The sequence below is a fragment of the Clarias gariepinus genome, chromosome 28, assembly GCF_024256425.1.
Source record: "Clarias gariepinus isolate MV-2021 ecotype Netherlands chromosome 28, CGAR_prim_01v2, whole genome shotgun sequence".
NCBI lineage: Eukaryota > Metazoa > Chordata > Actinopteri > Siluriformes > Clariidae > Clarias > Clarias gariepinus.
In genome coordinates this window covers 19,433,882-19,461,194 of record NC_071127.1, presented here as the reverse complement: position 1 = coordinate 19,461,194, position 27,313 = coordinate 19,433,882, and the positions used below count along the sequence as shown (strand labels likewise).

Genomic DNA, 27,313 nt, shown 5'->3' with positions numbered 1-27,313 from the left:
GTTCCAATAATTTTGATCTCTTGCAGAATTGGCCCCCATTAAATGAGGTATTTTATCATTGAAATTCAATATGAAGCTTTTGCAACAGTTTTTTTTTTATTAGGCCATTGAAACATTTTAAAAATTTGTCTTTAGGCAAATTGCCTGCACTCAGTGCGGTGTATACATCATAATCATCTGTGCAGTCACAAAGTCACATAACAACAAAAATATATATTCAGTTTTCCAGAAAGTCTGTCTTTAATCTTTCTTAAATTGTGTTTGATCTTTAAAACCTTTATTTTTCAACATTATGTTTAGTAAGGAAAATCAGTATGAAATTGAATATACAAGCAGAATATCATACATCAACTTTTAAATGAACATAAAAATAAAAGCACATAAATCCCAAATACTGTAAAGAAAGCTGACTTTTAGGTAAATGTTTACAGCAATTCTACAAGTTAACCTAGAAATGTCAACTAAACGTCATAGAACATCATAAAATGTTTTTGTTTTTCTTGTGCATAGACAAAAAAGTAGGAAAAATAAATTGAGAACACCAGAAACCTATGAAAAAATATAGCTGCCCATCACAGTCTTTGGCAGTTACCACAAATTTGTTATTTCATTTTATTTTATTATTTATTTATTTTTGTGTAAAACCTTTATAAAGTCAAAGAAAATCCATTCACTGTCCAAGGTAATGCAATAAAAATATTGATCAGCTTTGTCAAATAACCGGCATTCACACCTTAATAATTCAATTTGTTTATACAATTTGCAAATATTTACCCACCGGCTGTTCTATGTACAGTTATCTCACACACGCACGCACACGTGCACACGCAGGCTTATTCCATGAGTAGAGGTGATGCAGTGATTCGGGCCGTGATGTGATTCAAACGTCATTTGTCTCACTGTTCACATGAAGTCGTTTAACTCTGCCTCCAGGGCAGCAGCCATCTCATCTGCTTCTGAGCTACTACCGTCTTCGTTTGACTCTTTACTTGACTGGCTAGCCATGTCTCCATCCATGTCATCGTCCTCCTCTCTTGTGTCTTGCCGTTTCCTCTTGTGACCTCTAGAAAACAAAGCTGGCTGTAAGTAGGGCTGAGAATCACCAGGGATCAGCCGATCCGATATTACACCTTAATGTTAATTTGATTTGCGATTCCCTACATGAACTGCCACACAAAACAATCACGATACATGACTGAATTGATTCTCCCCATCACTCAGTTGTTTCAGAAAGAGGACAGACGTATTTACACAGTGGGTTTATTCAAGATCACAGATACAAACAGACACACACCATATGGCCAAAAGTGTGTGTACCCAAGACCATTACGTCTAAATACGTGGTTCTTCCCCAAACTGTTGTATAAAATCTCTGTGTGCTCTAGCTTTACAGTTTCCCCTTACTGGAACTAAGAGCCTCAAACCCTGCAAGATCCACAGAGCCAGCTACATGAAGACATGATGTGTTAACAGTGTGTTGGAGTGGAAGATCTCAAGTGTCCTGCACTGAACTGCAGTCACAAAGCCGAACCATCACCTCTGGGATAAACTGAAACCGGCGCCTCCTCACAACAGCGGCATTAATGCTTTAGTAGATGAATGAACACTAATCCCTATAGCCATGCCTCAACATCTAGACTGATTTGATTAATGTGGCCTTTTTATTTTTTTTAGGGAGAGACTTATATGAAATAAATTCATTCCATAATAGTTACTAGTAATTGTAATGTAATAAATAAATAATATATTACTTACAAACTATGGAATGAGGTAAACCGTGTCCTAAAAAACTAAAGAAAAACCTTGAACTGCGAACGAATTGTTTTGCAAGACGAGCGAAAACTCAAATTAATTTTAACTTGATAAACGATTTAGGTCTTGGAATACGAGTAGTACATATACGCCTTGTCCGCTGAGCGTCATATGATCACAACTGAGCCAATGGTTCTTCTCTCCCTCTCTTGCTGCAGGATTGTGGGTAATCATCTCCCATACATGGCCTCAGTGTGTATGCGTCAATCGTATAGTCAACATCCATGTGAGTATAGTATATACTGTTTACTAAAGCACTGTGACCACGTCTGTGTGTGTAAAGCATTTTATTATTTTGTGTCCAAGTGTAGTGACTGTTCTTTAGTAACTGTACTAAAACACTATCCTCATAAAGGAAAAAGGTTAAAAAGGCTGCAGGGAAATGAATCTGTTTAACGGCAATGCAACGTCACATTTTCACGAAATCCTTAAAAGGAGGCAAAAGCAAATGTCATTAGAAAGGTTACTTGTTAAAGTCACACAAAAAGAAAAAAAGATTCCAGTTTGGCCAACAGTGAGCTGTGGTATGTTGATATTAGTGATGGTCAAAGTCGCCCTACACAATAACCCTCCTCCTCTCCTCTCTCTCGTCTCCCTCACACCAGCCACAAATCTTTTCAAGGTAAAGTGCAGGTTAATTTTTTTTATTTTATTTTATATTTTGTATTCATTTTTTTTTTTTTATGATTTAAAATTTTTGGTGGGTTTTGGAATGCATTATTGACTTTCCATTATTTTCTAGGGGGAAATTCACTTTGATATACGAGTGTTTTAAATTACAAGTATGTTTCAGTAACAAATTATGCTCACAATCCAAGGTTTAAGTGAATAGTTAATTAAAATCAGACAGCCCTGTAGAGTCATAGTATTTAAGACTGAGAAATAATGAATCGAATTAATGTCAGTATAATAAAGATCTCCACAAACAAGAAGTATAAGAAGTCTTATGTGATTTTTTTAAGCAGCCAGTAAAACTTTTAAACAAAGTTAAACTTCTGCCAATGCCACAGAAGTATTGACTCCGAGATATAGGAGAATATACGCTAAGTAGGAGGGGCATACACGCTCTCTCCCCCACCTGTGAGCTCATTTATGTGGAAGAGCATTGAAAGCACTTTACTCTGCAAGTGTTACACTGCCATGTGATCAAGCAAGAGCAACAGATTTTAAAAAAAGATGATGATCAACTGAACCTGAAATCCTGTATACAACCAGAAAGCAAATTGTAATTTACAATTTAAGTGACTTAAACTCCATGAATTCTTCTAAAAGAACTAACAGATATGGTACCTTGCTATGCTCTCAGTCTGACTGCGATCTTCTTTAGATGTCGATGTCGTGTCTTTGACAGAAGAGCCCGGGGTCTGTTGGTAATCTGTTGGTTCAGCACTCTGACGGCTGGCATCGTCTTCCTCCTCGCCCTCCACTTTCTCGTCCTTCTCTTTTCCCTCACTATCGTTTTCACTTTCTTCTCCAAGAATATCATCCACCTGCAACGGGCATATACATCTCACTTCTGGACCTGGTCCATCTTTAAGATTAAAATGAATTAAAACTATACTTGTATTTAGAAAGCAGCAATTTCCTTACAAGTACAGGGAGTCCTCTACTTAATAACACATTCGACTTACAAACGTGCTCCTGCAAACAGAGCTCATTCTTAAGCCCCACAAAGTGAGTCTTATACGCCTTTGACAACAATGTACAATGTAAACCATACCAATCCACTCAACCAAATCTGTCCCCTTTCCCCATCATGTGGACAAAAACCATAATCAAGCCTAAGGAAATGAACCTTCATATAAAATGTAACAGTGTTGTCTCTGCGCCTTTAAATCGCGAGGGGAATCCCGGATGCCATTTTGTCTCAGAGCTGTTTTCCACTGTATTGGACTGTGAACTCTAGTTTTGTTGAGGATTTTTGGATGTTGAGGAAATTAGGATTGTTCCCCAAAGGAAAGCTTTATTAAGCTTAATTACAGGACATCCGTTTTCTATCATCATGTTTCCAAACTACATTGAAACTGATTAACACCAGTGAAGCCGACTTATTTCTACCCCCACACGCACACATACAATATACCGGGCTTTTGAACATTTTATACATTTACTTACACACTGAAAATATTGTATATGATTGTTAATATTGGTATCTGGTGCATAGCAGTGTCTTTTTTTGTACAATACACATGAGCTACTTTCGTGATTGAACCAAAAGTAGAACTGCAGTCCGTTTGTATCTGTGGAACTCGAAATGTTTAAATATGATTTAAACCACTTAAACCGCACACAGGTAGGAAAAATTATCCCACGACGCATAAAATTATCCATATTAAGTGCTTTTGAATCTGCTGATGGTAGAAAACCAGTGCCACAAATATCATCTCAGTATTAAAATAAACTTTAAAATAACAATAAAGAGCATACAGTATATTAAAAACCGGTCTCTCTGTGGATATTTCTTCAGTTGATCTCCACAGCAACAACAAACGTAACACTGAAAATGTAAACAGAACAATTCAAGGACTGTACCGAAAGTAATGCAAAAGTGGACTACTCAACAAAATGTACTAAAATATATTTATTCTCCATTGTTTAATCCCCCTTCTCGAACACTCTTTTTAGGGCAATTTCACATTAGGCACGATTGATTTGTGCCTTGAAACGAATGCCCCCTTCACTGTCCAAAGTTCACATAATTTTTTGCTCTCTGTTCTCGGGTACGCTTGGTTTGTGAGACGCCATTAAAGTGATGAAAAGAAGAGAACGAGTAAGTTAACCTTTGCCTGAAATTATTCATATTTCTTAAAAAAATGTCAGAGTAAAACTCTCATGTGCTTTCCTGCTTTATCGGCTACGGCTGTGTAGGTCAGAGACTGAGATTGGTGCATGCTACACATACGAACAGATTGTGATGTACGGTGATGATGTTGTGTTTAAACAGTTCTGTTCGATTCTAAACTAGTTTCATTCTCAGGTGCGATTGGCTTCTGTATGTGATATGATACTGAGTATGCTGTATCGTCCTTGAAAACATCATCTCCCGACTTTGCTATAAACAATTTTTTTTTTTTTTATTGTAAATAGGCCACTTATGCACTACTGGTTAGATGATAACTGCATTTAGCTCTGTACATGTAAGTTGCACAGTGATAAAGTTAAATCTAATCTAAACAATTATTTTACTCAGTTGGTTTGGTATTTATCTTCCCCTTCATGTTATTTCCATGTCGCAGACTAAACAGGACGGAGTCATGTGACCACACAGTGCCTCATAACACTGACCAGAGACTGTAACACTAAACGTTGTACAATTGCTGTTCAATGAGGACATCAGGAAGACGTCAGGTCTCACCTCTCTGTCCATACTGTCCAGGTCCTCTTTACAGAGCGTGTAGAGAGGCATGGTTTCAGACAGGCTTGGCTGGCGTTTTCTGCGTGACGGCGCCGGCTGCTCATCATCTGGTCTTGAGCTGTCGACATCTCCCTGCCGCAGAAATCTCATATCCCTGAAGGAAAAACAAAAACAAACAAACAAAAAGTTCCTTAACACTTTCCACACCGCATAAGATAAACTGCAGCAACACTAAATAAAACAAGTAGAGGGTAGGCCCGTGGCTCTGAGACTGACTTAGGACTTAAGGCGTCGCGTTAAAACTTCAGCGTCTTGACTCATTCCACAGTGTGGCTGAATTTGTCTCTTTATTTTTAGTCAATTATCCCAAATAAAACCGGGAAAAGAAATTCAGCATATAAATCTTTAAATGATTGTTATTTTATGCTTTAAGTTATTAACTAGAAACTCCACCCCCTTTCTCGACCTCATGTGCTCTTTGCCACGTCTGATCACTTTGCGTCATGATCGATGGAGAATGTTTAGAGCTACCCATCCAACCTGGTCGACATTGAACGATTCTGCCAAGAACTTTGAAATAAACGTCCAAAAGAAAAGTTGACCAAGCTTGTAGCATCATTCCCAACAAGCAGACCTGAGGAAATCACTGTTGCCCAAGGAGCTTTAACCAAGTACTAAGTTATGGGTCTGAAATGGAATATTTCAGTATTTTTATATTTTATTCCCCCCATAAATAAGAGTAATAATAACAAAAAGAAATACTTCAAATATTTTTTTTGCGTTATTATTATAGAGTATTGTGTGTAATAAGGTTTGAAAAAACTTTCCATTGCGAATGTAACCACAGTGATGGCCAAAAGTATTTGGACAACATATGCCATGTTTTATGTTAATCACTGTGCACATAACACAAGTAATTTTACACACAGACACACACACACACACACACACACACACATAGCCATTGACACCTCTTTTTCAAGCCCTTACACCAGTGTTTTTAGATCTTTGTGTCAGATGTTACTCTGGTATACTGAAGTATAATTACAAGCATTTCATAAGTGTCAAAGGCTTTTATTGACAATTACATTAAGTTTATGCAGAGAGTCAATATTTGCAGTGTTGATCCTTGTTCAAGTCCTCTGCAATGCTCTCAATCAACTTCTGGGCCACATCCGGACTGATTCCTGCGTAATCAATGCTTGGAGTTTGTCAGGATTTGTGGGTTTTTGTTTGTCCACCTGCCTCTTAATGATTGACCACAAGTTCTCAATGGGATTAAGGTCTGGGGCGTTTCCTTGTTATGGACCCAAAATGTTCAAGTTTACTTTCCAGAGCCACTTAGTCATCACTTCTGCCTTATGGCGAGGAGCTCCATCATGCTGTAAAAGTCATTGTTCGTCACCAAAATGTTCTTGGATGGTTGGAACTAAGGCTTCTTAGCCTAAATCTTAGGCTAAATTGTAAGTGAGCTCACTCGCTTGGCTGAGAATCAACCCCACACATGAATGATCTCAGGATGCTTTACTGCTGGCATGACACAGGACTGATGTTTGCAGGTGGTCACTTTTCAAGAGGCAGGTGGACAAACAAAAACACCTAGGATGTGGCTCAGAAGTTGATTAACAGCATGTCAGGTTTGGAAATATTGACTCTCTGCATAAACTTAATGTAATTGTCAATAAAAGCCTTTGACACTTATGAAATGCTTGTAATTATACTTCAGTATACCAGAGGAACATCTGACACAAAGATCTAAAAATACTAAAGCAGGAGATTTTGTAGAAACCAAATATTTGTGTCATTTTCAATACTTTTAGCCATGGCTGTAAATATATATATATATATATATATATATATATATATATATATATATATATATAGAAAGAGAGAGAGGGAGAGAGAGAGAGGGAGAGAGAGAGAGAGAGAGAGAGAGAGAAATACCTAAAGGGTACTTCATGTCCAGATGTTGTCGCAGATGATTTTTGAGGAGGACGTTGTACCTGAGGGCCTCTTCGGATCAACTTCCCAGTTACAGAATCATACGTGTGAACCTCTGGAGGCGGTCGGCCTTTGGGCTGGATGGAAACAGGGTCGATAACAGGCGCAGGGAAGGGCTCTTGAACATCAGGAAATGGTGATGGGCTACTACTTCTTTAAAAAAAAAAAAAAAAGAAAGGGAAATAATCTTAAGTGTTGTGTAATACATATTATTCTTCATCAGGTAATTAATGAAACTTGACTATGGTTAATAAACTAGAACCTCCTTAACAAGACTCAACCAGCAGAGCACTTCTACACAGAGATGATTAACGTTGAGTTTAACGGGGTTGTTCCTGTGGAAATGGTCTCATAGCCTTCACGCTGGCCCTGCTTGTCAATTTGTTCTTTCTAACCTCCTCTGCTTGTCCTTGCCTGTGCATGTTGAATGTGAAAAACTGCAATAAAGTGAGTGGATGTAAAGTTTTTGTCTTCTAATGAAATAATGTTCCTAACAGACCGCAAATTTACTAAAGTATTAATATGACGAGTAGATAATTATCATCAAATGTATAAAATTCACATTCAAAATAGTGTTAACGCCACAGAGCGTAACTATTATAATAATGCCAGCAGAATATGTGAACATGCCAGTCAAATAAGAGAGAGAAAGAGAGAGAGAAAAAACACAAGAAAGAAAATATAAAACAATAAAAATAACTGGAGTAAGACCTCTGTGATTTGGTGTAGTCCTCCTTGAGCGGGAACAGCTGCTCCTCCACTCTTTCCCATCGCTCCAAGCAACCCCAAAGCCAATCCGGATTCACCACGTGCAGGTGTTTACAGGCCTGGGCCTGCCGGACCTTCTCCGTACCTTACACATAAACCGGAAACATAAGAATATTCAAAAATATAGAAGAGTTTTTCCAGCAAAAACTGATGAAGTGTTGTTAATATATGATCACCAGCAGACGAACACAAACTGGGCTGCTTTCATTGTATAATAAACTAGATGTGCCTGTGACTTTGTGCGTGTAGAATTTAATCACACACTCATAAGCGCGTTTTTACAAACGCACAGCGCCACCATTTGTTGAATTTTAAGATGAACTAATGATTTTACTGCGTTACCGTTAAGCGTGAGATCGCGTTTATTAAATACAGTCATGTGAAAAAATTAGGACACCCTTTGAAAGCATGTGGTTTTTTGTAACATTTTTAATAAATGGTTATTTCATCTCCGTTTCAACAATACAGATAGATTAAAGTAATCCAACTAAACAAAGAAAACTGAAGAAAAGTCTTTTCAAGATCTTCTGTAAATGTCATTCTACAAAAATGCCTATTCTAACTGAGGAAAAAGATAGGACACCCTTGCCCCTAATAGCGAGTGTTACCTCCTTTGGCTGAAATAACTGCAGTGAGACGGTTCTTGTAGCCATCTACCAGTCTTCGACATCGGTCTGAGGAAATTTTACCCCACTCCTCAATGCAGAACTTTTTCAGCTGTGAGATGTTTGAGGGGTTTCTTGCGCGTACAGCCCTTTTCAAGTCACCCCACAGCATCTCAATGGGATTCAAATCTGGACTTTGACTTGGCCATTCCAGGACTCTCCATTTCTTCTTTTTCAGCCAATCTTTGGTTGATTTACTAGTATGTTTTGGGTCATTGTCATGTTGCATGGTCCAGTTCCGCTTCAGCTTTAATTTTCTAACTGATGGTCTCACATGTTCTTCAAGCACCTTCTGATACACAGTAGAATTCATCGTGGATTCTATGATGGTGAGCTGACCAGGTCCTGCTGCAGCAAAGCAGCCCCAAACCATGACACTTCCACCTCCATGCTTCACAGTTGGTATGAGGTTCTTTTCTTGGAATGCTGTGTTTGGTTTACGCCAAACATGTCCTCTGCTGTTGTGTCCAAATAATTCAATTTTGGACTCATCTGTCCAAAGAACATTATTCCAGAAGTCCTGGTCTTTGTCAACTTTATCTCTGGCAAATGTCAGTCTGGCCTCGATGTTTCTCTTGGAAAGCAAAGGTTTCCTCCTTGCACACCTCCCATGCAAGTTAAACTTGTACAGTCTCTTTCTGATTGTAGAGGCATGTACTTCTACATCAACAGTAGTCAGAGCCTGCTGTAGTTCTCGAGATGACACTTTAGGGTTTTTGGAGACCTCTTTTAGCATCTTGCGGTCTGCTCTTGGGGTGAACTTGCTGGGGCGACCAGTCCTGGGCATGTTGGCAGTTGTTTTGAAAGCCCTCCACTTGTAGACTATCTTCCGGACAGTGGAATGGCTGATTTCAAAATCTTTTGAGATCTTTTTAAATCCCTTCCCAGACTCATAGGCTGCTACAATCTTTTTTCTGAAGTCCTCTGACAGCTCTTTTGTTCTCACCATGGTGCTCACTCTCACTTCAACAGTCAGGAGCACACCAAACTAAATGTCTGAGGTTTAAATAGGGCAAGCCTCATTCAACATGCAGAGTAACGATCTACTAATTATGTGCACCTGGTGTGATATACCTGTGTGAGATCTAAGCCAATTTAAGAGGGAATACATGTGAGGGTGTCCTATCTTTTTCCTCAGTTAGAATAGGCATTTTTGTAGAATGACATTTACAGAAGATCTTGAAAAGACTTTTCTTCAGTTTTCTTTGTTTAGTTGGATTACTTTAATCTCTCTGTATTGTTGAAACGGAGATGAAATAACCATTTATTAAAAATGTTACAAAAAACCACATGCTTTCAAAGGGTGTCCTAATTTTTTCACATGACTGTAGATTTCAACTGCACACCTACAAGCGCATATTTTTTTTTAAATACAGCGCTATCTGTTAAATTTTGAGATGAATGGCATTATAATTCTAAATCTACATTATAATATAAAAATTATATTACATTTGATTTTATATATATATATATATATATATATATATAAACTTTAGTTGAGCGTGGAGCGAACACACTCGGTCTCGCGCACTGATGCTAGCAGAGTTCAGCGCCTCATAGACAGGGCGGAGCAAAAATTTTTTTTAAACGAGAAGGTAGAGGAAAGATACATGGCGGAGGCAGAGAAATCCGTAATCATGTAATTGTCTCCCCTGCTGGGTGTTAGTGCGCGTCTCTTACTGGTATAACCAGTGTACTGTTTACTATAACACTGTGACCACGTGTGTGCGCAAAAAACATACAGTGGAACCTCGGATTAGGAGTAATGCGGTTTACGAGTGTTTCGGAAGACGAGCAAAAATTTTAATACAATTTTGACTTAAAAAACGAGCGTTGTCGTGGGTTTCCGAGCTTCGAGTATCATGTGTAACACATGCGCTTCTTGTTTTGACACCGAGCGTCGCGTCATCACAACTGAGCCAACGGTTTTTCTCTCTCTGGCGCTGCGGGGAAATCATCTCCCCTGCTGGTGCTCGTCTCTTACTGGTATAATCAATCCGTGTGTGTGTGTGTTTTTCTTTCTCTCGCGCTGCAGAGTGTGTGTGTTATGTGTGTGCGCGCATAATTTGACAACGCCGGTTCACACAGACACACACACGCTCTCTTTCTCTCTCGCCTCTACTGTGTGTCAGTGTTTGAGTATGTGTGTTATGTGTGTGTGTGTGTGTTTTTCTTTCTCTTGCGCTGCAGAGTGTGTGTTGTGTGCGCGTGCGTAATTTGACACCGCGCAGGTTTGCACACACGCTCTCTCGTCGTTAGTGTGTGTCAGTTTTTGAGTGTGTGTGTTGTGTGTGCGTGCGTAATTTGACACTGTTGCCAGTTCACACTCTCTCTCTCTCCTTTAATGTGTGTGTGTGAGAAACAGAGAGGGGGTGCTTCAATCACACACAACCGGCACGGTGTCAAATTATGCTCGCGCACACACGTAACACACACTCAGCAGCGGAGGAGAGAGAAAAACACACACAGCGCCTGTGCGCATAAATGGAAACACTTATTGGTCAGGATTTATTTTTACTTTTTTTTAAGGTAACATGCAGGTTAATTTGTTTTATTTTTACTTTATATTTTGTGTTAATTATTTTTATGTATTTATTTTTTTGGGCTGTGGAATGAATAATTTTAATTTCCATTATTTCTTATGGGAAAATGTGCTTTGATTTACGAGTGTTTTGGCTTCCAGGACGAATTATGCTCGTAATCCAAGGTTCCACTGTACTTTATTTTGTGTCTGTTTCAAAAGCAAGTCTCATTAGAGACGTTAAAAATCCATTTTCTCTTACTGCTCAAGGCTTAGCCTGCTCTATGCCTGCTATGTGTGTCTGTGTGCACGTGTCATTGGACACCGTGCCCCACACACACACCCCTCCTACTTTCAACTTCACAGACACACACACACACACACTCTTTCTCTCTGCTCTACACAGAAACACTTCTCTGTCGCGATTATTTTCACAGGTAAAGTGCAGGTAAATGTGTTTTTCTTTTTACTTTACAGCAGTGATTCAGTTAGTGCGTTTAAAAAAAAATTAAATTTGGTTTACGAGTGTTTTGAAATACGAGCTGCTTCCGGAACAAATTATGCTCGTAAGCCAAGATTCAACTGTATATATTTGGCAGATATAAAGCATACAAGTCTATGTTTTTCGCTAGTCCATTTGTTTTTCTTTTATTATTATTCTAACAGCTCAAGGAGCACTTTAGTTTGTGCACTTTCTGAAGAGTTTAGTTCTGTTCTGAATAAAGGGTTGGAAATGAATTATTTCCTTTTTTTTTTTTTTCATCCGATTCATCGATTAAGCGAAAAAATAAACGACCAATTAATCAATTATTAAAATAATATTGTTAGTTGCAGCCCTAGTAATAATGACAATGTGCTGTTAAAACGGCCACCACGTTCACCTGACTTGACATCTTGTGATATTTTTCTATGGGTCTATGTGAAAGGACTGCTCCTCTTTCTACAAGCCTAGAGGAACTCGAGCAGAGGCGCTGGAGAATGTTACACAAGCAGCTGGACTACAGACTTCACAAGCTTTGTGAGATCGGTTATAAAATCTATATCCGTTTGAATATGTTGTTGAAATTTTGATAAATAAATCTGTAATTTTTCAACATGAAGCCTATTTAAATTTATTTGCCTGGGACATGTAGTGACTCAGATATTCATATTTTAAATGATGTAAAATATTTTTGGATACAACCTGATTGTACAGACAAACAAAATAACACTCAGACTCAGTACAGGTTTTATTTCTTAGCTGAAAAAAAAATAAATTATGGAGCTTTTTAAAGAAAACCCAGGACATGACTGGGTGTCTGATCGTATCCATAGTGATCTGTATGCATGCAGGTGCGTGTCGGTTGGTTAGGCTGTTGCTATAGAATTGCAGGCAGATGTTGGGTGGTTGCTATGGTACTGCCGCATATGATATGCGAAATAGTTGCTATGGTGTTGCTAGGTGCTTGCTATGTGATTTCTATGGTATGGTATCCAAAGTATTGCTAGATGGTTACTAGGTCGTTCCATGGGGTTTGATACACACACAAAGCCAGGAAAACATGTGTATGTGTATAACAGCGATAAATTCGCCTGCTGACAACGTGGGTTTGTAAAATGACAGGCGATGTCCCTCACAGTGACCCGTTACACAACGTTTCTGGACAGGCCTCTCCTGGACGTGGGCGTGATCTGGTTTTAGGAAGTAAACCTTAACATGAGGAAAAGCTCAACATGAAAAATGTGGCACAAGGACTCTGTTCTTCTGCTTCAACAGACATGTCGTGTGTATTTTCTATATATATATAAAAATCACTGATTCATTCTGCTATAGATATTAATATGAGTAATGCTAGTCTGTGTAGATACTCGGGTGCAGTAATAGTGAACTGGTGGTGGGATCAATTTTCAGGAAGAACAACGAAGCGCTGTACTGTGATGTTAAACAGATTAATAATCAATCATTAATCATTAGTGTGACCGACTCTCATCACTAGTTTGCTAGGGGATCTGTCTTTCAATTAATGCTGTCGATTGTAGTTTCTTTTGACTTTAAATTCTTAGAAAAAGAAAAAGGTCAGACTTTATATGAATATAAAAATTTTGAAAACGGTACAGGACAACAAAATCATCCTCAGTGCATCTCTGGTTGCTAGGTGACAGATAGGCAGATTATTCGGTTGAGTTAAAATGTTCTATATTGTATTATTATTTTAAGTCTGATCAGTCCCAGGAGCACAAGTTCACTGGGGATCATGATTCTACGTCTAAAACCAACCTGATGGCACTACAATAAAAAATAAATGTCTGTCCCAAAATAATCTAATTTCGTAGTCTGACGACATCGCCAATTCCCGCTCAAATTATCTAAAATTTTATTGAGATGGGTAAAGGCTAATTTTAAAGTTTTACATTTAATTTAAAAGAAACCTGAAGATGAGGCGTTTGAGAAACGACTTGTTTTCAGTAATGAGGCCACATTTTCTTACGAATGGCGAACAAGCATAATGTTCACATTGGGGGGCTGGGAAAAAATCCTGCTGCCGAGCACATGAAGGACTCGCCCAAAGTCAATGTGTTGGAGCTGGACTACTGAACATTTGTAAAGCTTTATGAAATCACTAATAAAGTCTATATTCATTTGAATATTCAGTTCAATTATCAGAAATTTTGATAAATAAATTTTTAATTTTTCAACATGAAGCCTATTTAATTTTGTTTGCCCCAAGACGTGTAGTTCTCCTAGATATTTAAATTTCAGATGGTTTACTTTTTTTTGGCACACCCTGTATGTTTTTTTTTTTTACCTCATCTTCGATTAATTTCTTGTCTGTTGGACTTTTTTATAAATTGAGATGAGATGTTCAGCACAACTGCAGCCTTGCTTTGTACAATGTTGCTTAAAATACTAAATATACTGTATAATACTGATCTACAAACAGTACTAAATCTAATGTTTTGACTTCTGTTTAATAACTAACTAAATAACTGATTGATTGATGTATAATTATATATCAATCTGTGAAAACCTGCAGCAAATAAGACTGAACATTAGATTTAATACTATTAATAGATTAGTATTATGTAGTATAAAAAGCAAGATCTCAGTTGTGCTTAGCATCTATATAATTTATAAAAAAAGTTCTACAGACAAGAAATTAGAGATGAAGTCAAAAATTAAAAACAGTTATATATCACAATTCTTTTGTGTGGTATGATTTATTTATTTTTTATTTTTTTAACATGTTTGCATTTGAGGGAGCACAATCTTCCTATAAGTGGCGCTTTAAACTAATCACACCTTGGCACGCAGAGCAGCACCCAGTTTGTTTAGCATTGTAACAAAATCTAAAAAAAATATATAAAAATAAACATTGAATTAACGTATTACAGATCAAATCGACCAAGGTTGCATGATCATTTCGTTTCGACTGGTCCCTGTAGATTCCCATCGCATTACCACCAACATTAAAAGCGATATTGCTATTTATGGTAAAAATTTCACATAAACGTTACAGCCAGATAGAGCGTGTTGCCATGGCGACGTAGGCACTGACTGACAGCCCATAGTAAAGGGAGTAACGAGTAACGGTAGTGTGGATTTGATGCGGTAAACAGACGAGTGTAGTGATACAGTAAGGGGTGTATTAAATATCGGCGCCCTTCGGCTGTCCAATCAGACCAGTGCGTTGTGTAAACAAACAGTGTGTGACGTACCTGCGCGTGCAGCGATTAAGTGGGTGGTGCTGTTGGGATCTTTGGCACTGAGCACGAGGTTCTTGCTAACTTTGGCCCCCAAAGCTTTTGCATGGTAGCTCTCTCGAGTTCGCTCCATGGGGTAGTTTGTGGGGTACAGGCCACTGAACACGATGTTGGTGCCTGCGAGAGAGCTGCTCTTCAGCTCAGGGACGATCTTACGAATGTCTGGCGTCTCGGAGAAGTCCCCCCGGAGGTAAGCCTCGTAGCGCGAGTAATACTCGTTGTGAATGCGCATCAAGATCTCCTGAAGGTAAATTAAATGATCGTCCTTGTCCGTGTCTTCCTCCTCCTCTTCTTCTTCTTCATCCACCATGCTATGGTCCAAAGACTCCTCGCCCATGGTGACACCTGACTGCTCGCTGTTTTGAGACTCCGTCTCGGTTTCCTTCTTGTCACATCCGTTATCACCCAAACTCTCTTCATCCACATCACATACGCCGTCCGCGTCCACCCCGCCATCTCCGTTCTCCTCTCTACCGCTGCACTCCTCATCTACGCTTGTGTCTTTTGGTTTTATGGTTTCTAAGGGCTCATCGTTTTTGTCACGGGGCGATCCCACTTTAGCCGAGTCACCGCCATCGGCTACAGTCACAGTCTCTCGCTCCTCAGTGGTACCTGACTGCCTCGTCCCGTCCGCGCCATCCAACTCTTCTACTTTAATGTCGGATTTGTTACTCAAATGTGACTTTTCTGTCCTCTTTCCATCAGGATTAGCTGATGCTCCTTGAGTTTCAGGCACATGAGCGTCATCATGAAGAGACTTTTTATCCTTGTCCTGTTTCCGATGCCCGTTATTCCTCCCCTCATCCGCTAATGATACAGATGTGGTCTGCAGAGGTTGACTCGCAAGGTTGCCTATAAGGCGACAGTTAAAATCTAAAATTAATTGATTGGCAAAAATAAACCACATAAGTTGCTACGTACAACAAACAATTATGGCCTTTAACACGATATTTTGATTTTTCGGAATTTCTCTAACCTTACCCTTTGCCTACTCCTATGTGTACAGTATTACGAAGCAAAAAAAAATAATTAGGAACTAAACACTCTTTTGTGTACAAACATGGCACTTTTGTCAGAGCATGTAGCCCTTTAAAACCATCGCTTTTTTAAGCACACTGAATTGGGTTTTTATTTTATCTCAACTTTACAAACTTTTTTAAGAAAAAAAAAAACATTTTAATGCATTTTGACACACACCGGCAGGACTTTCATATATAAGCAGCTGGGTTTTTTTTGTTCCTGGTATGGGTTAATGCCACTGAGTTTTTAGGATTAATCTCCCATGGGTTTTTACAGAAGAGCCCTTCTTATTCTTTTATACTTTTTACAACAGCTAACAGTAACAAAATAACCTGTATCACCCCTTTTAAAAAAATCTGTCAGAAGATTTGGGAAAAACCACATAAGGGTGTGATGATCGTAGGCGCTTATTTATTTTTTTTATTCTAAAGGTGATGAAAATTTTAAATCCAAATGTTTATTAATCCTAACACGAGTACTTGTTAATGCTTCACTGTATGTAGAATAAACAAAGATGCCACAGCCGTAAGACATCAGACATCCATCTGCAGGTTATGGTAGCATGCTGCCGTCAGGATCCACATATGGGCGAAGCCACCGCTAAACCTTACAAAGAAAATGTGTAAGTCAGGCCGGCTACTAAAACCCCCTGATTAAGCTGTAGAGGATCTACAGAGACGGTGCAAATGACAAGCAAATGAAAACCCGGCTCAGATCTGCACTCGGGCGGAGCCACATGTAAAACTTTATACTGAAATCCCCGACTGGACTGCAGATTGTCTACGGCAGGTGGGTGGATCAGGCGTCGAGATCTGAACCTGGGGAAAAACCTCATGTGTGTGGGCGCGGTCGCAGTTTTCTACACATTAAATTACCTGTGCTTTTTTTCGCCAGCTGAGCCTCCCGTGACCCGGGTGGAGCGTTGATGTCACCCGTCCCCTTGAAGTAGACGTATTTTTTCACTGTAATGAGGTTAGGGGCGAACTTCCACACGTCCTCTCTGTCGTCGATGATGCACACCATGGAGTCGCCACAAGGGAACAAGTTCCTACACGGAGCCCAAAACAAGAGGACGTACATTCAGCTGTACTGTAGTACACTTCAACAAAAAGGAAGTGACACCATGTGGCGTTTTTTGGCATTACAGTGTAACCGCTTTAGTAAACCTCAAGAGTGGTACAGTATATTGGCTGGTATATGATCAAAGAAAATGTATTTTTTAAGAATTTTAAACATCTATGCTTCCTAATAAAGGTTCTGTGAAGGTTCAGGGATTTTTTTTTTAATTCCCTTAAATGTTTTAGGAGGGGTTGCGGATAATTGATCCCCATGTGTTGCCTATGATTCACAGGTGGGAAAACAAACAAAAAAAAAAAAAACAGGTTATACTATATATGAACATTTGGTGTTTATATAGCATTGTATAATAATATGCAATATAGCATATTGTCTATATATTCTGATTTTTGCTTTGGGACAATGCCAATTGTTAAAAGCGCTATACAAATAAAAATTGAATTGAATATAACAATCTACAGCAACAGGAAATGAATCTCACACGTCAATTGTAACAGCGTTGTCTCTGAGTCTTTAAATCGCGAGGGGAATCCACGGGCCGCATTTTGTCTCAGAGCTGTTTTCCACAGTATTGGACTATAAACTCTGTTTTGTTGAGGGTTTTTTTTTCCCAAAATTAAGATTATCCACCATAAGGACAGCTTTACAGGACAAACATTTTCTATCATCGTGCTCCCAGACTGATTCACTGAATCCGATAAGGCCGACTCCCGCTCCCCCACACACGCACACATACAATATACCAGACTTTAGACAATATATAGATTCACTTATACTCTTAAAATATTGTATATAATTGTAAACACTGGTATCTGGTGCACTGCAGTGTCTATTTCTTTGTACAATACATGTAAGCTGCTTATGTGAACCGCAGTCTGTTCGCATCTGTGGAAATTTAATACTCGAATGTTCCTCAGTCCTAAGGGACTACCTGTAACGTAATAAAGAAACCTCGGACTAAATACCTGAGGTTTCCGGTCTTGGAGAACGGGTCGATGCACTCATCTCGAGACAGGATTCTGTGTGAGAAAAGTTTCTTTTCAGGGTCCAAAAAGCCTTTTCAGAAAACAGAACAAAGATAATAAGATGAGCATGTTAGTAATATAAATTTAATCTGTGAGATTTTATTCAGATCTACGCCAGTTAACCTGGACAAACTTGATTTTTTTTTTGTCTGCATTCGTCTGTGTAGCTTATAAACACTGGAAAGTAATAGTGTGTGTTAATCCAGAACTCTGGGGCTCGACATTACAGAAAGTTTGTCTGATAGTAGAATTATCATTTGCTCAAAATGCGGAAGGTAACATTTTAAAGTACACCAGGTCTATCATTTTAAGTCTGTGCTTCAATTGAAGTAAAGACAGTACAGTTAAACACTGTTTTAATTATTTATATGCTCTATAATCGATCACTCCGTGATTATTATAATTTTTTGGACTAATGCAGAGCAAGCAATAAAGTTGACAATAAAAAAAAGCAGAAGAATCTACTTAATCGATGATCGATCACTCCCTGGCTGAAAAAAAAAAAAAAATTCAGCACCTGAATTTAACTAAGCAAACAGATAAAAGCCATAAACATTGCGGATGATATTTGCGCTTTCTGTGAAATTGCGGGGGTTTCCATGAACAATTATTAGTCAGGTTCTGAAAAAAAAAAATCTGTAAACGACTTCAGACTTCAGAGCGGGGGTCGACTGTAACTAGATTTTCCAAGATGACGATACCAGGATTCATCAGGGTTAAAGTGTGAAGGAGTGGTTCAGGGAACATGAGGCTTCATTGTTACACATGGATTGGCCACCACAGAGTCCAGACCTCAACTCCATTGAGAATCTTTGAGATATGCTGCAGGAGGCTTTACGCAGCGGTCCAACTTTCACAGCATCCATACAAGATCTTGGAGAGAAATTAATGCCACTTTGGACAGAAATAAAAGTTCTGACAAAAATAAAATGGTTGTAATCAAAACCAAAATCTGTCCATTGAAACGTTAGTGTGTGAGATTTTTCTTTTTTTGGTCCGAGTAGTGTATTTTGTAATAATAAAGTTAAAATAAACAAATTTAAGCTATGAAACGTATGATTTAAATGATCTTATGTAATACTGTTTCACAGCTTTTGAAACTTTTTTGAGCCATATCTAATGTCAGGGTGGCACTGATTACCCGACACCTGTTTGCTGCTAAAGTTGAGAACAAATTCGTCTTTCTGGTAACGTGGTTACGTCGAACATCTCACCCATCCCTCTCAGCGCATGTCTGTAAGCAAGTGCCAAACGCAGAAAAGAGGCAACCTGTGGAACATGGAAATATGTTCATGACGTGAGATTTCAAGTGCTGAGATCTCTTTGTGTCTGAAATCCCCGAGTGTCTCCCTGACTCAAACCAGGGACTTAATCTCAACAATCACTGACTCAAATGTTTCCTTAAAACTTCCAGACTGTTTTACTATAAACCTCCTGAGAAGACGTAAAGACGTAGTCCTGAAAGAAACCAGACTTAAAACATAACTGCAAATGTTTAACCAGAAATTAAAAATTTAAAAACAAAAAACAGAGTGTGTATATCGGGTCACCTGCAATGGTGTGTGCGTAGAGTCGACTTCCGAACGTGAACACGTGCAGCTCGTACATCTTGGAAATCTTCTCCAGAAACTCTTTGCAGTAAGGCCTAAGACGTGTGTGCAGCATGGGTTCCCCTCTCCCCAACTGGAAATGGAAAATTCCCTGCGACAAACACACACACACACACACAGACAGTCAGGAACAGACTGCTGAGAACTACAGTAAGTGTGAGGATTGTGAAATCAAAGTCATTCCTCACTTTGGTGGACATGTTCTGGCAGTGCTGCTCTGTGGTGTGGATCAGAGTCTGGTCCAGATCCACCATGAGAACCAGCTTCCTGTTTCTGTGGAGCCTCTTCTGGTCTTCTCGGCCAAGCTGCTCTGCTTGCTGCTCTCAACACACACACACACACACACACACACACAAATACAAAACACAAGTCACTATATAATACAATATCTATACATATAACAAAACTGTAAAGTTGGTGAGTCTGTACATTTAAGAAATTTGCGATATTGTCTGGACTGGTGTGTTTGGGTGAACTAGAGGTAACGTATAGTCTTTGTTTCATTACAATCAGAGGAGATATGCTACTCTGAAATTTAAATGTAAAACGCCCTCAAAGCATCAAAAACATTTGTATGAAATGTGAAAAAAAAAAACTGAGATGTCAACAGTAAGAAACGTATACAGTGTTTGAATTAACAGTGTCTGAACTACCGTAATCAAGATTATCCATTATAATATCTATATAAATACAAGACGGTACATTATACAACCAGCTGTATACATCAGACCAAACAGACTAAACAAATGGGCATGAAAAAAATGATCAAGAGGTTCTGTCTCGGAAAAAACTAAATGTACAGGAATCCACATCATATTTAAATCTGTTAGATAAAAAGTCACTTTGACGAGGTGTAGAGCCGACACTGTTTGAAAAAGTTTTATACATTTTTTTAATTTCATTCCAAAATTCAACAGATTGTGCCGCTGTGTATTCAAAAAAAATCATACATTTGTATTATTATTTAATGAATACTATAATTATTACTATAATAACATAATCAGACATGAGCGCGACTCCACAGCTCACCTCTGAGCTGACCATCAGCTCAGGAACACTGTGCACCATGGACACCATTGCTGTCGAGATGGGGTTCTGCTGCTTCCCGTTCCTGTTCTGTAGCCTTTAAACACCACACACACACACACACACACACACACACACACACAAAGATCATATCCTAAACCTAAAGTGTAAGACTGGTGCTGAACTGGTGAGATAAACGTGAGTTACTCACTGTGTTAAGTCCTGACCGCACTCAGCACACAGACCCTTCATCACTATGGGGTGGCTGCATTCCTCTATTCTTGCTATAACATCCCTGGTTTAGACACACACACACCCACGCACACGAAAAATAACACATCTGATTATCTAAAGATATTCCAGGTAAAATGGGAGACACAAATATGATTTAAACTTTACTAATCCACGAAGGAAATTGTTCTGCCTTGACACACACACACACACTCACTGCACATCAGTGCCTTAATGCATCAGAGATGTGAATTCAAATCTGAGCCACATTCAGGCACTAATCTGATACAGGACCATGCGCTGGGATTAAGAATCGAGTGGATTTTTTTTTTTTTTCATTTTGCGTGCATGCGACCCTGTCCAGACTCATCGCTCCAGACAAACAATGAAGAGCATCCCCAGAATTATTATAAACACCTGGAGTGATGAACAGCACTGGAATATCAACTGCCATCATAATAATAACAATAATGCACCAAGGCTTAAGAATGAAAAAAGCTGACTTATTAACTTCTAATTTAAAGAAAGATGTAATGACGAGTTACAGACCGCCTCTTCACGTCAGGCCGCGTGATATGAGTGACATATTGTGACGAGGTAAAAACAAAGAGGGAAAAAAAATAAATCAGAGCTCATCATTGTTGGTCAGAAGTGACCGTTGTAGACGGTGTAGTCTGGATGCTTTATTAAGTAATATAACATCATGTCTCTTCACTCTCACGCCATACCTGCCAAAGAAACGGACGGGCTTTAGTGGATCGTTTTGGGGAGTCCCGGACATCAGAGCTTATTTTGTAGATTAAATCGCTGCTAAAGGAATGAAATCTGACGCGTCAAACTGAAATAGATGTTACAAACACCTTTTCTTCATAAAGCACTCGCAGTCAGTAACGTGTCTCGATTATTTTCTTCAAACGGTGAGAACTGGGAGTGATGTTTATCTGGAAAATATCCACGTGCGTGGACCGATCTCGAAAGTCGTGCAGTGTGAGAAGCGATAGAGCGTTTATGAGTCGTCCCCAAAGCGAACTTTTTTCTTTCTTAACGTATCCATCTGGATTGTAGGTTTAACCGCCTGTTATAAATGTTTCACACATCTCCCCAGCGTTAAAACTTTCCCATCTGGACATCAAAGAACTCTTCAGAGGAAAAGAACGCTTCTAGTGGGTTGTATTCGTGTCTGTGTTTGTCCCTCTCTCCTGTTTCGGTAAGCAGCGGAAACGCTTCATCAAGCAATAACTCTTCCTTTAACTCATTTTAGACTTTACACACAGTCACGCTTCATCTTTCATAACTAGCGGTCAGAGGGGAACTTGTTTTAGTTTGAAGCGAACCAAAGATCAATAATTATTGTTTACAACAAGCATCAATTTTTCTTTTCTCGACGCTGCATAAATAAAAGTGTTTATATACACACTGATCAGCCATGACATTATGACCACCCGGCTAATATCATGCACTGTGTGTCCTGACTCCTTTCTATCATTAACCCTTTCAGCAATTTGAGTTACACAAATTTGAGTTACACAAATTTGAGTTAGTGATTCTACTGAATCGGACTAAACAGGCCAGCGTTCACTCCACATGTGCATCACTGAGCCTTGGATGCTTTCTTGATAGATGCCGATCACTTCAGACCAGGATCATCTCACAAGAGCTGTCGTTTTGGAGTTGCCCTGACCCAGTCAACTAAAAAAAAATCACAATTTGGCCCCTATGACCAAAATGGACAAAAGGTTCACTTACTCCCTAATATATCCCACCTACTTCCAGCTGCGATTGTATTAAGATATTGTAACTGTAGCTACTGTGAGAAGGGACACAATTGTGATGGCTAGAGAACTGGGTCAGAGCAACTCCAAAACTGAAGGTCTTGTGAGATGATCCTGGTCTAAAGTGATTAGGATCTACATACCAAAAGTGACCAAAGGAAGGAAAAGCGGGTCATGGGTGTCCAAGGCTCACCACTGATGCACACGGTGAGAGAAGTCTGGCCCGCGTAGTCCGATCCAATAGACGCGTTGGTGTAGATCAGATTGATGAAAAGTTTACTGATAGAACTGAAAGGTGACAGAACACACAGCACATCACTGTTCAGGTGGCAAAAGGGGGCCATCAAGGACTAAACGAAGAAAACAGTGGTGACAGAACATGGAAATGGAAAATCACACATCAGACTGTGTACAATCATGTGTATACACTTCATCACGTGCGAAAGGCTGAACGTGCGCGCTCGAGCAGTGACGTCACATGGCGGGTAACTCTGACCGTTACATGACTTCCCTCCTGAAATGAGTTAGTGAGTGACAGGTTTGTGTAGATGAGCTGCACGCGTTGTTGTTTGTAGCCTGTAGCCTGTAGCCTGAAGCTAGCCGCTTACCCGGGAGATATGACCTCTCCGAGCTGGTAACACAGCTCTCTCACCACTCCAGCGCGGTCAGACTTCACCTTCCTCTCCGCCAACCCCCTGTGCGGCTGCTCCTGGTCCTCCGAGTCGGTAGGTATCGCCACGCAGAGCGCGACCACGGAGTCCACCGTCACCGGCGCCCCGGGCTCCACCTTCCACTCCCGCAGCCGCACCGCACGCGCTCCCGCCGGCAGCCGGATCTCCGTCACCTCCATCCTGAGGCCCGCGCGCTTCTGCACGCGCTGCTACAACCGCTGACTCTCCGGAGCCTCGCTAACGGCTAAACAGCTCCTCCGTTATTAACCACAACTCCGGGAATAAATAAACACGCACACTCCGCTCCAAACACTTACACAGCAAAGAGCCAAAATTATCCCCACAAACACACACACACTGGAATTCACATCAGTTCGCTCTTCCCGCCGTAAACCGGAAACAGAATTGTTAAAGTCCGGAAGTCAAATCGCAGTTTTTTTTTAAATCATAAATAAATATTTTTTTTATTTTCTAAGATGATTATTAAGATTAAGATCACTATAAGCTACAGTATTATTTTCCTTACGCTAAAACACTAGTCTAGTTTCATCTTTATTCGTTAAACTAAATTTAATCCCGGAAGTGTCGTAGGTACTACATTACCCATAGTTCCTCGCGCGCGTCTCAACCAATGACAGGCAGTACTGTCTAATAGACTACATGGTACATCGGCATACGAGTTTAATCCGTTCCGCAGGCGAAATTTTCATATACCGAAACACATTTTTCCATAGGAAATAATGTAAATGCATATAATCCTTTCCAGTCTAAAAAATATTGCCATTATTACCGATTTCCAACACTATAATCATGTATTTGTTTGCATATAAAAAGTCAAAACATAAATAAAGTAAAGAAACATTTTTTTTTAAAGTGGCAACTTTTTCTCCTTGCTGCTGTCTTTGTTTTACACAGTAATATGTAAACTTGCTTTGTTTGGCTTTCCACTGACAAAAGTTTTTTAAACGGCTTCCAGTGTACATACAACAACGTATCTGCAAGCCAGCGTTCAGCTCGGTTCGTTCACTCGTATCCCAAAAATGCGTCATATATGCTGATGCAAATTTCTTACAAGATTTTAGTTCTTAAGGCAAAAAATCTTAAAGGGGCCTTTGTATACCGATGTACCACTGTACAAGAATGTATCTTTACTACATTTTGTATTCGACAAAATCAAATGCTATGTGTCCCATGCATCCGCTTGGGATGCATGGGTCCCGCTTTTATGAAATTATTTGGCCCGTCCCAGCCCGCCCCGCACTGCTGTATCTATTTTTACAACCCGCCCCGCCCCGCACCCGCAACCATTAAATAGACATACTAGGCATTGTAATTCAAATGAATTATTTCAGCCTGAACGTGCTTGGAAACATCACCATGTAAACTGGCAACAACATATGATTATGAATATGAACGATAAATCAGGTCATATTAATAACAAGATAATGATACACATTTTAAACCTTTACAAAGCAGCATTTGTAATCTAATCTAAACAAATTTTTATTTTAGATTTGTATAGGGCAGGCCTACAGTTTACAGCCTACGCTAAATAACCACTGACATTTTTTTTTATTTATCACACAGAAATGTTCATTTAGAGTTTTTACATTCGCTGTGCAAAAAAAAAGAATTCTAAAACATTAGATTTACCAGCCAAACTTTTTTTTAATGACGTAAAGTCCCGACCTCAATTTCTCCCTCGCCTCATCTTCCATCTTCACTTTTATTTCTTTGTTTTTGTTGTGACTGGCAGCGGTAGCTGGGTCCGCGGGTTACCGGGTTACACTAATTAGCGCTATGCCATATGTTGTGATTATAGTTTTTTACTATTCCTCTCCTTAGCCATTTCTGAATCTTGGCCTCTGTGGCAGTTGCCTGCAATTTAGCTAATAAGCAGGACATGGTTTTCAGGTATCCCCAGCCCTCTCTTTTCACTGTTGAGGATATTGGTGGTGGCTCTGTATAAGCAGATGAGCCTATGGCTGATGTGTTTGAAGTTGATTCTCCACTCGTAGGTGCTTTTGGTTTCTCCTGTGGGTTTGGATCTTTTTTGTCGGGTTCTGGTATCATATTTGTCTGTCCCATATTTGTCTGAGCTCATTTCAAATTTGATGCGGCCACAGGTTTAAAAAAAGTTAGCAAAGGGGCAGCAAAGGGCTAAAAAAAATTTTTTTAACTGTAAAGGTTCAGCTGAAATAACATCTATAAACTACATAAGTTAATTGACATCAGGTCTGTGACATGATTATCCATAAAAGGGATGTCTTAGGGAGTCTGCATTACTCATCGGCATGATTCTGTCATTGACATTACTAAATGGGCCCAGGAATACTTCCAGAAACCATTGTCGGTAAACACATTCCACCGTGCCATCTGTGGGTCAAGGCTCATTTAAAATGTACTGTTTTAAAGTAAAAAAAAGTGTTCTATAGTTAGATGTGTCAAAATTTGACATTCTTCTTGGAAATCACAGACACAGTGTCCTTTGAGCTGAAGAGGAGGGAGACCTTCCAGGAGGGAGACCTTCCAGACCTTTTAATGTTATCAGCATTCTGTTTAAAAGCCAGCATCTCTGATGGTATGGGGTTGCATAAGTGTATATGGTATTGGCAGCTTACATGTTCTGAAAGGCACTATGAATGCTGAAAGGTATATTAAGGTTTTAGAGCCTTATGCTCCCCTCCAGACGACATCTATTTCAGGGAAGGCCTTGTATTTAAATACTAACAAGGTATTTCAGCAGTTCTGCAGCTATTGCAAAAGCATGGCTTTGTAGTAAAACAGTCTGGGTGCTGAATTGACCTGTCTACAGCCCAGATCCTTTACCTATAGTGAACATTCGGCACATCATTAAGCAAAAAACATGTCAAAGATGACCACAAAACTGTTCAGCAGCTGGAAACCTATACCAGGCAAGAATAGGACCAAATTCCAACACTAAAACTCCGGAAACTCATAAGCTCAATGCCCAGACGTCTTGATTTTCAGAATTTGGGTTATACATCATACCCTGACCACCCCACATTCGTTATTACAAATGATGGACTTGTCAACAACAGGTCTATGTCATGTAAAGCGTTGTTGACTGTCCCATGGTCACTGATTTTAGGTGATCTAGGTGATCCACCATTTGCTTACAAAACTGGAGCTTTTTTCTCCTTACTTTATGAATGTTTTTGACAGCACAGTTTTTGCATCGACTAAAAATCTAAATATCACCTACAAATTGGAGGACTCTACTATAAATGTTGACTACTACCAGATCAACAGATCATCAGTTTCGTTGTGGCATTTTTGACTAGGTATATTGACGTCCCGCATACTGTACCTTATGACGTGGGTGAAGCGAGATGCTGAAAACTGCTGAACAGTGTTCAATAATCATATACCACTTTGTGTTTTGTGGGATGTTAGGTATGGTGTGTAAATAAAATACTATAGGTGTCTTTGCCTGCTCTATTTGGTTTATCGCTTGTAGTTCATGTACGAGTCTCCATTTGTCCAAGTTGGGATTCCTGGCAGGGAAGATAGGCATGTTCCATTGGCTTTGCATACGGCTTTGCATAAGGTACATCCTGCCTCTACTTATCCTTCTACGGTGGGTTTTTATTCCTTCTATGGCTTCCTTCTATATTTTTCATTCTGATCTTCTTCTTCCTCATCCTCCTCCTTTTCTACAGTACATTTTTTACCTTTCCAAACATTACCATTTTTGTCATTAGTGTATGCGATAACAGCTGGATATCCCTTACCCCCTCTTTCAGGGTGTGGTGACAACATCATGTTCCTGTCTATCTTCACATAAGTTGCCCTCACTTTCCCTACTCCTCACAATGTTATTTTTTAAAAACTTCTTGTCTTGTTTTTTTAAAAACTTCTTGAAATATTTATAGATGGATCAGGGGTATGTAAAAAATCCTTTGTGTCTGTTGCTTCCTTGCCTATTGTTGCCTAAACCTTCAGACCTAAAAACAGTGATATATCAGCAGAGGCTCCTAGCACTTAATATTAGGGG

The 27,313-nt window shown here is 39.4% G+C and overlaps 1 protein-coding gene across 2 annotated transcripts; it reads right to left on the bottom strand.

Moving 5' to 3' along the window:
* Positions 1-255: 255 nt before the first annotated feature.
* ctdp1 (CTD (carboxy-terminal domain, RNA polymerase II, polypeptide A) phosphatase, subunit 1) lies at positions 256-23,678 on the bottom strand. Of its 2 annotated transcripts, XM_053490136.1 has the most exons (13): positions 23,233-23,673; positions 20,833-20,916; positions 20,625-20,718; positions 19,784-19,912; positions 19,536-19,686; positions 17,926-18,016; positions 16,759-16,931; positions 14,819-15,715; positions 7,880-8,021; positions 7,112-7,321; positions 5,168-5,321; positions 3,103-3,302; positions 256-1,063 (listed from the first exon to the last, which is right to left on the bottom strand). In XM_053490136.1, the coding sequence occupies exons 1-13, from the start codon at positions 23,472-23,474 to the stop codon at positions 904-906; spliced, it is 2,727 nt and encodes a 908-aa protein (XP_053346111.1). In that variant the 5' UTR covers positions 23,475-23,673; the 3' UTR covers positions 256-903. The 2 variants fall into 2 exon arrangements, with proteins under 2 accessions (XP_053346111.1, XP_053346112.1); XM_053490137.1 differs by lacking the exon at positions 3,103-3,302 and having other exon boundaries at positions 23,233-23,678.
* Positions 23,679-27,313: the final 3,635 nt, after the last annotated feature.